This window comes from Nicotiana attenuata, chromosome 11, assembly GCF_001879085.1.
Source record: "Nicotiana attenuata strain UT chromosome 11, NIATTr2, whole genome shotgun sequence".
NCBI lineage: Eukaryota > Viridiplantae > Streptophyta > Magnoliopsida > Solanales > Solanaceae > Nicotiana > Nicotiana attenuata.
The window spans coordinates 50,036,586-50,046,659 of NC_031999.1; the positions used below are offsets into that span (position 1 = coordinate 50,036,586).

At 35.3% G+C, this 10,074-nt stretch overlaps 1 protein-coding gene across 3 annotated transcripts; it reads right to left on the reverse strand.

Annotated features, from left to right (window-relative positions):
* Positions 471–8,268, reverse strand: LOC109234502 (probable galacturonosyltransferase 6). 3 transcript variants are annotated; one of them, XM_019400524.1, is made up of 10 exons: positions 7,804–8,268; positions 7,667–7,701; positions 6,671–6,712; positions 6,435–6,573; positions 6,254–6,327; positions 5,106–5,353; positions 4,106–4,463; positions 2,911–3,426; positions 2,202–2,434; positions 471–855 (listed from the first exon to the last, which is right to left on the reverse strand). In XM_019400524.1, the coding sequence occupies exons 1-10, from the start codon at positions 7,919–7,921 to the stop codon at positions 840–842; spliced, it is 1,779 nt and encodes a 592-aa protein (XP_019256069.1). In that variant the 5' UTR covers positions 7,922–8,268; the 3' UTR covers positions 471–839. The 3 variants fall into 3 exon arrangements, with proteins under 3 accessions (XP_019256069.1, XP_019256066.1, XP_019256067.1); XM_019400521.1 differs by lacking the exon at positions 471–855 and having other exon boundaries at positions 1,831–2,434; positions 7,804–8,267; XM_019400522.1 differs by lacking the exon at positions 471–855 and having other exon boundaries at positions 1,831–2,434; positions 5,106–5,338; positions 7,804–8,266.

The following is a 10,074-nucleotide window of genomic DNA, read 5'->3' on the forward strand; positions in this document are numbered from 1 at the left end:
AATTAACAATTTATATATACATACGAAAATTTTATTTTTACCCTATTTGTGTGCGGAGCATAATTTTTCGACTAAGAGAATTCAATTGAACCTCATTCCGACCATGTAGCTCGCACCTCATAACGTGACTATACATCTCACAACTTGTATGATCATTCCTTCATGATCATCTTATTTATCGTCCTCTATTCGTTATAAATTTTTCCCTTTTTTCTAAATTTTCTTGTGTTATATGTGCTACAATCATAGCTGTAGTGGCGGATCAAAGAATTTAAGAGTATTAATAATGTAAGAATGCTACAGACGTTGAATTCAAATTACTTAAGAACTAAAGTAATTTTTAAGCAACCTTTTCAGTTACTAGAAGCTTTTCTTACGTGAAGGAGATTTAACATTTTATATATACATACCACAATTTTGTTTTTACCCTATTTGTGTGTGGAGCATAATTTTTCGACTAAGGAAATTCAATTGAACATCATTCCGACCATGTAGCTTCAACGGTCCAACCTCATTAACGTGACGACTATACATCTCATGTTATCTATGATCATTCCTTCATGCTCATGCAGAAGATATAAGGGGGACGGACTTAGTGTACAAGTTATGGGTTCATTCGAGCCCACTAACTTTGTCTCAAATCTTGTACGTATATGTGTTAAAAGATCCGCCACCCGAAAAATCAAATGAGCTGTGGTAGAATTTCACACTCGAACCTATAATGTTCAAATCCTAGATCCACCCCTGAGATTAATGAATGGTCAATCTTCTTGCAGTAAAACCAAAAAAGACCAAGGCAAAAGGCAAAGCAGAAGTGGTTCCTCCAAAAAGCATTGGGATCAAGAAAGGAGCAACCTGCAGTACAGTTTCAACTTCCGTTTCAAAAAGTAGCAAAGGAATTGTAACAAGCACAAGGACAGAGGATTATGGGATAATACCAACAATCAAATCCTTTGTAATTCACTGCAAACGTTCAGAAAATGAGGAATCTGTTTCAGCTAGCTGGAGCACTTTTCAACCAATTGACATGATCAAGGGAAAGGCTAAAATAGGGATGCTCCCATAATTCATTGCTCAAAAGGTCTTTCGGAAAAGGGACGCATTTTGATAATGAGGCCGCTAAAATATGAAGGAAATGATCTCTTGTGTCCGCTTACAGTTTGAATTAACTGAAGTCTATATGTGCCAATAGTTAGAGAGACCTTTTATTTCTCCTCTTTTTTTTTTTTTTTTTAGGGGGGGGGGGGGGGGAGGGGTAGGGGGGGGTTGTGAAGTGTAGAGGAGGGGAAGGGGTGTAGCTAACCATAGTCTTTAGTTTCTTCCATTTTCAGATGTTTAGAAGTGTGGTGCATCTGAGTTTTATTTGTAACTTAATTATCTTGGTACATAAATCTTTTTAAAGCAATAACATAGATTTATCCATTAATCCATAGATTCACTTATGATGATTATAAATTGAATTCTTGAATGTACAACGTGAAGATAACAAGGAACTTACCCTACAGTCGTTTTCAGTCTGAAGAGCTAATTTCAAGAACAATCTATGTTTAATATTTCTTTGCCAAATTATTTGATTTGCATTTTAGAATCAAAATTTTAATGGCTTGGCTTAGCTTTCCTTTATGAGATGATACTTTTACGCGCATAGGAGCTGCAACTTATACCACTGAGTATTGTGTAATGGCCCATATGCACTTTCTACTGTGAATCTGAATTAGTCATGTCAGTGAGTTTACAAACAGGATTGTTGAACCAAAAAATATGCATCTTATAAGTTCTTTCCAAAGCTATCCCATTCTCTCCAACAATATGTCAAAAGTGAGGACAATGTCCCAAAGAAACATATTTCTTATCTGATCTCAACTGGCAAGTCAAAAGAAACTCTTTTACCATTCTACAAGATCAATATACAGGCAAGTCCAAGCATTACAAGAATCTCAGGGACATGGCAATATCAGGTCCCAAGTTATTGCTAGTGTGGGATAAATCTCTATGAGTGTTTATAGCAGGAAATATAGTGGGCGTAAACGTTGGACTTTACAAGGAAAAAATTGTGGGATCAATATGTGAAAGAATAAGGTGAACGTAAGGGGTTCCTACACTACACTACGTAATTGTGGTGAAGCGGAACTCAACCTATTACTAAAGGATACAATTGCTAGTCATGTATATTGCACTGTTGAAGATAAGGATGTTCGTACCAAACGTGTTTCTTCCAATAGGGCTTGAACTTCTGAAGTCCAATCTCTAACCATGGTTTCATAACTCCATCATAATGAATCACAGCTGCCTGCTCGATTTCGTTCAGTCTGACACCAGATTCGTATCCTAACCCCAAGACATGCCATCTCCGATCTATACCACGTGTATGTTTGTAAAAGGTCATCCAACCGATTGGCAAAGTACCAGCTTTCATTAATGGTCTATCACTTCCCTGCACCATGACATGCACTAAAAGTGAGGAACTGAAGAATAGAAGGGGAAGAGCACATAGCAAAACAACTAAAAATAAAAATAGCATATATATACACATAATATCAGGAGATCCCCCAAATGGGAGGTCACAGGTTCGAAACCCCCTGCATGCTTTCTCGGTCGAGCTCATTGCACGGGGCATGCCTAGTGCGGTTTACCTCTCCAGTGTGGTTTATGAGCTATTGCACTGGAGCGGGATTTACCGAGGGCGCACCCAAAGGGTAGTGTCAGCGGGTTCCCTAGTTTACCCCAAAAAAAAAGGATCTAATAATATATGAAAACCTAACTCATGTTTTTTATCTGCAACATATATAAGGTTGGATATCCTATTTATTTCAATATATAGACCATGCTTGTAGAATTACCCGATGACTCATCAATTATCATTAGTCAATTCCACAAGTACTTAACAAACAAAAGGATATAGATCTATACCAGCTCCAAGTACTTGTGATAGAGCGCAGTTAGGTTTCGTTTCCTCCATTCCTGCAGATCAAATATATTCATCCCGAATGCCCATGTGCATGATTTCACATCAAACCTCTTTGCCACCAGGGGGTCGGTGAAATTGATGAACATATCCATTCGGCGGAATGTAGGCTCGCCTTCCAGACAAGTCTCCACTGCACCATTCACTTTACCCTTCATGTTGATGCGCCAAAGTCCAGTTAGATCCCTTTTCACAACCACGTCATGGTCAAGGAGCACTATCTTGTTGAGAGATGGAAATATATCAGGCAGATAAAAACGCAGGTGGTTCAGGGGGGAAGTGTATCTTGGATCAAGAGACTCTTGCTTCTGCAGAATATACTTGTTTGATAACCAATCAAACTTGTCTATGCTTTGGATCTGAATTGCTGCTTTGCCAGGAGGATTCGACAAGAACCACATTGTCATGGCTGGTAGGTTAAGAGAATCCGTCACTATATGAAACACAATCTTCTCTGGAACCTGCCACGTAAATAAACATGTACCATAAATTCATGCACAACCATGATTATTTAATTTTTGTCTTCAAAATATATAGTGATTAATAAATACTCCTAACAGTTTTTAATATAAAACCATTAAAGTTTAGCCCTTCCATATATGATTGCTATTTGTGTTGTCATAAATGAATAGTGGATTCGTCTGGTCTGAAGCCAAAGCTTCTTACTAGTAAGCCCAGACACTAAATGAAAATTTTCCTCTAAAGACCATCTTGCAACATGATATATACAACAAATACCAACATCAAGCTACATTCTATTCTTGATCATCAAAATGTCACTGCGGATTAAGTTCAATGAAAAAACAAAGTAAAAGTAACGGCAGAATGTGGACGAAAAACTAATACGTCCTACATCCCAATTTATGTGGCACTCTTTCCTTTTTAGTCGGTCCCAAAAAGAATGTAACTTTTCCTTGTTTAGGAAAAAATTAACTTTAGAATCCTACTTTGCTCTTAATGAATTGATTTACATACACACAAATATCTATAGTTTGTTTTAGACCACAAGTTTCAAAAGTCTTTTCCTTTCTTAAATTCTGTGCCGGGACAAACACCGCCACATAAATTGGGACAGAGGGAGTAATAGATTTTAAAAAGAAAAATGAAAGGCAAGAATAAGAAAATTGTGGAGCAGCTCACCCTAGCAGTTGATACAGTTGAGTTGACAACCGCAGAACATGCCAAAACATTGTCAGAAAAAACAGCAAAGTGATACAGATCTGGATCCTGAAATTTATGTTGGTCAGGCAGTTCCTGCTCCTCAGGCGGTAGAGAAAAATATTCAGTGGTCAACCTCATGGAGAGGCAATGAAGGCCTTTCGGGGTAGTTCGTCCAGCAAGATTTACAAGGAAGGAAGCTTGATTCTTTTGCGATCGAAGCTGTTCCTCAGCGTTATATGTCATTGCACGAAGTTTCTTCACCATTGCTGAGCATTCAGGAAAGAGTTTACTGGCTTTCAACAGGGTTGAATCCATGGCTTTCATCTTCTGTATCGCCCTAGAAACATAACTGTTCTTAGATCATATAAACATCATATTAACTACTTCCTCATTCCCAAGGCAAACAGTACCCTTTCCTATTTTAGGTTCTATCAAATTTTATATACTTTCCTAAAGGTAAAAGTTTTCCTTTACACTCATCAATGCCTTATCAATCTTTTGCCATTTAAAAAGCACCGCCGGACCACTTTTACTTTATAAAGTTAGCTTTACTGTCACTTTCTGGACGCACTTCTATTTCCAAACATCCATTCACAGCTTAATAACTGTGACTGAGTGAATAATCAAGAAAAGAACTCGCTTGTCGACACTAAGCATTTAGTTACAAGACTGAGCGAATAACCAAATAAATTATCCACTTGGTGACATTAAACGCTTGGTTACAAGACTGACCAATCTTTTCTCAACCGTTCATAAATTAATATCAAGTAAATGTCAGTCTTGTGTAAGTAGATAACTTTAGCACCAATCTATTTGCAATTCCATTTAACCATTTTAACCTTCTTCTCAAATATTTTTTCAGACTCAATAGGTACAAAACATAACTTATAAAAAAAGGTACAAAACATAACTCATAAAAGCTAGTACTCAAGCCAAGAAGAGTTTAGGCTACTGCGAAGCAATTAAAATATTATCTTACCTCCTTGACAGATCAGAATCTTTAGTAACTTCACCAACAGCTCGTTCCAAGTCTTTAATTCGTAGCTTTATCTCTTTCACAAAATTAGAGTTACTACCCGGTGGTACAAAATTCAAGAATGCTTTGGCCTTAATCAGCTGATCTTTAACCTCCTTTACCTTCTCATCTAATGCTCTCCGTGGATGGGACTGTACATTCTGACCACGTTGAACCTCTTCTGGCCTGGATTTTTCCTGCAATAAGACCAACTGAAATCAAGAGATCACAAAGGCAGAAGGAGCTTGCAGTTTATACGAACAAAGTACATAAAATAAATTTCTGTTGGCAGTAATACATCAAATATACACAGATAGGGGAAAGAGGGACAAGAGAAGGAGAGGGAAAACTATAATAATTTAAACCCTCAATATCGTAATTAGAATTCTACTTTTTCCAAATTTATTGCATGCAACAGCTGAATCTCGGAAGGTGAAATAATAAATGAACCCATAAAATCCCTTGAAACTTTGAGTCACCACTTCTTTTGATTAAGGAAAGAAAAAAAAGAAACAAAAGTCTTTTCTCCAAACAATCGAATTGAGTCATTGACAGCTTCCCTACACTCATGAGCATGCAAAGTCTAAATTTGCTGATTTAACTTTATTTTAGAAAAACCATTTCTTGATAAGTGTTCTAAAAAGCACGAGGCACAGATTTTAACTACACATCAACATGATCACCACCATTAAAGCAACAGCTTTAGAATTCAAACACCGACAAGAAAGGGAATCCAGCAGTCATGCATATGCAACTCTAAAACTGCAAAAAACACATGAAATTATATCTAATCATAACCAATTCTAGTTTTAACCTAACTGAAATTAAAACATTGATTAGTCACAAATTCTGGACAAGCAACATCAGTGGCATTCTTCGTCAATCAATAAGCATTGCGATCTACTTGTGCGCAAATCATTCCAATACTACTTTCCTTATAAGGAAACACCACCCAACTGTCTCTGTGAAATTTTAGTGTACTAAACAGAAGATTGAAGTCTATTTATCAAACTAAAAAATAAATAAATGAAAAGATTGATGTTGAAAATTTCACAATACATCAACGAGATCATTAGTTGTCACGTGCATTAGAATTCCATACAGACTAATACCTTTTCTCTAGTTGTGGCCACTTTTTGCTCTGGTAGACTTGGTTGACTTTCTTTCTTCGGAGCATGTGTGGTTACTGAAATTAGGGAGGAAGGCATTCAATTAATTTCTAATTATAGAATAAACAGTAACGGAGACAAGAAAGAAAGAAAAAAAGCAAAAGAATCTGAAGTATCAGATTACCATCAATTCCCGACAAGCTGGCATTCTTAGGTTTGCCAACACTATCATCCTTATCAATAGAATCTAAACTGACTGCAGAACTTTGGTCACCATCTCGGTAGACATCCAAGATTGGTTCTTTGACACTTCGACCTTCTTCCTAAACCGAACAACAGAAAAAGGTTTGCAAACATAAGTATACAAGTAGACTTTCATAACTGTAAGAATTTATATAGTAAGGGTAATATTTATATCACCTGTTGAACTGCATTAAGCGCCTGAACCTCTAACCTTTGCTTCTGAAAAGGAGTATCAAAACCCAAATGGAAAAATATCAATCAGATCATACTGTATACAATATACTCCATCTGTTTCAATCAAAATCCAAATAGAAAAATCTCAATCATATCGACATTGTGTACAATACACACCATCTGTTGCAATTTACATGACACACTCTCCATTTCCGAACATCCCAAAAATGTGTGACACGTTTCCATATTTACAGAACTTTCAAGAATCCAAATTAATTGACTGTTCAAATTTTAAACTTTGATACGATGTTTTCTATCAAACTAACATTTTAACTATTATTTCACCATTTTTATTTACTACTACTAGTAGTAGTAAACTATTGGTCCAGTCAAAAACTGTCGCGATTAATAGAGAGATAATGCTCACAAAAAAACTCTGCAATCTTTGCCTTTTCAAAGGGATAGGATAATGGAAAGTATCAGACCATTAACGGCCTGATCCTGATCTTTTCCAAAATAAAAATCTTTATTGCTTACTAGAAAATATACATGAATAAAATCAACAACAACAACAAGAAGCAAGCCTCAGTCCCTAACAAGTTTGGGTCGGCTATATATAAATCCTCACTGTCCATGTTACTTCATATAAACTCATCTCAGCCAATATTATACAAAATAAACTAATAGTAAAAATAATAATAGCAAGTAATAAAAATTCTTAACTTTGAATAAAATGTTCAAAATCTTTTATTGCTTATTAGCAAATGCACTGTAACAACAACCACTACTACTACTATCCCTCACGCCCAAACAAGTTGCTTTCGACTATATGAATCCTCACTGACCACCACGTTACTCCATTTAAACTCATCTCATGTCAATATTATTCACTTTACTATAATAAAATCAAATGTTCAAAATAATCAATGATGCTCAGCAATAAACCAAAACAAGCAATACCTACAACATAAAATCGACTAAATAAGGAAAAAATCTTACAATAATTGATAAATCTCCAACAAACTCCTTTGATCCTGCACACAAATTCAAAAAAAGAACCAATCAGATCAAATTAACAAGAACAAATAAAAACCCCAAAAATCCACATAACTAGTAAAATAAAATAAAATAATTACCATCAGAGCCAAGATGTCTAAGTCTATGTGAAGAAAGCAATAAAATTGGAGTTGTAACGGAAACAGCAAACAAACAGAGGATTATAAATATCCTCGTACATTTCCAAAAAAGCCTCATTTAAGACATATACATGAAATGAACTCAAAAAAAGCACTAGGGTTTTGGATCAAAGAATGTGAAATAAGATTCAGAATACGAGTTCGTGATTTGATATAATAGAAAGTGACAAAAAGGAAAGCAACTAGGGTTTTTTCTGGTTTTGTCTTTAGGGTCAAATGGGATCTATAAGGGTATTTTTTTTCTAATTTAATTTATTTATTTGGACTGAATTTAATTTTTTATTAAAGAAAAGCGATGAAAGCGGGGAGATAGATGTGGTGCCATGTTCGTGAGCAGAGAGAAAGGAATAGGAATTAGATTCAGGAGAAAGAAGGAAGAGAGAGTTAAAAGGGTTAAAAAATAAATGGGTTTGAGTTATATATATACTTTTTGGAGAGTGCCAACCTAAAAGAACCAAAGAGAATTTATGATTTGTAGAAAAGTAGGATTGACTTTTTAGGTATGTATAATTATTGTGTACATATTGCTAGGTTGTTGATTTTGAGGTAGGGTAACATGAACTTTTGAAGTGGCACACTCTCATAGGATTGTTTTTTTTTTTTGTTTGTTTTAATATCTAGTTTGAGTCTCCGACTAATTTAGATTTTACGTCGCAAAAGACTTATTAAAAAAGAAGCGTTTATTAATAAGATTTTTTTATTGTTGGCGCTCGAATCCTAGATCCGATTAAAGGTAGAGATTTTCATGGGTTTATTATACCACATTTGGCTATAAACGAGAAGAGTATTTTAGTATTTACAAATATATAGGTTCAGTATTTGTTAATATTGAAGAAAAGAATTTTTAAAAATTCGAAAAGTATTTTTTGTGAGATGATGATTATCATTCTCAATTTTTTTTAAAAATCATGTGAATTTTATGTCTGAAAACTTGAAACATACTAGAGTTAAAAGTTGATATGAAGATTTAAAAGTATGTTACATGAATTTCGAAAAGTAGTAAGAGGAAAATGAATAGTAAGACAACTAAGGTAAATAGTAATGTATATGAAGGGCCTCTTTGGTTGAGATGTAACTAAATAATATCTTTATAATACCTTGCATTATTGGGAAAAATTGCCGCAAACATTAATGACCAAAATAAAAATAATTAAGTTTGTTAGTGCTCATAGTTGGGATGAAGTTGCAGCCTATAGGTTACATCTACATCATATATTCCCTTAGAGGTTGTTTGGTTAGTGAGATGAGGGATAAGAATTCTAGGATAAACTACAAGATTATTTTATCCATCGTTTGAATATGAGTATTACTTAGTCTTCGGAATCATTTTGTATTAAAATGGTAGGATTAGCTATCCCATATAAAATGTGGTAGCTAATCCCATTATCCCAAACCCATGGGACATCCCAAGCCCATGAGATATCTTTTTCTATCTCATATCCCTAACCAAACGACCCCTTAATTTTTCTACATACCTCAACAAGCATATTTAAGTTGTTTTATCTAGTTCTTCTTTTTTTACGTAGCAATTTAATAAATGCTTTAAGTTTATTGATGGTTAGTGATCACGCCCAACTAAAGGTGTTAATCGGGCCGAGCTGACCCGTTTTCAACCCGCTTCGGCCCGGGTCAGCCCAGTTCAACCCGTTACTGTAGCGTTTAGGTGCGGGCTGGGACGAGTTAGGCGGCGGGCGGGTTTTAGACGAACATATTTTGGATAACAGTGCACCATAACCCGCTAAGCCTGCTAACCTGTTAACGGGCTGCAGCCCGGTTCAGCCCGGTTACCATTACAAAATTCTTTTTTTTTTAAATTATTGGACCGTTGCCAACGGTCAAATTCAGGAATGACCGTTGGGGAACGGCCAGATTTTGCACAAATGGCCATTTCGGCCTCCCACATTAAAAATATAGTCCTCCCACCTCTAATAATTGAAAAAAAATATTTTTAACCTTTTAAAACCTATAAATAGCCCCCTTCTTCTTCATTTTTTCTCACAATTTACTCTCTTACTACTCTAATTCTCTCTCAATTCTCTTTGATATTATTGTTCTTAAATTCTCAAATCTCAATTACTTATTATTTCAAGTTTCATCTATTATTTAGTTTAGCCACTACAAAATTATTAATGTAGACATGTAAGTTTTGACCCTCCCCAAGATTTTACACATTTTAGCGTAAATATTTAGTTTAGGTTTAGTATCGTTCTC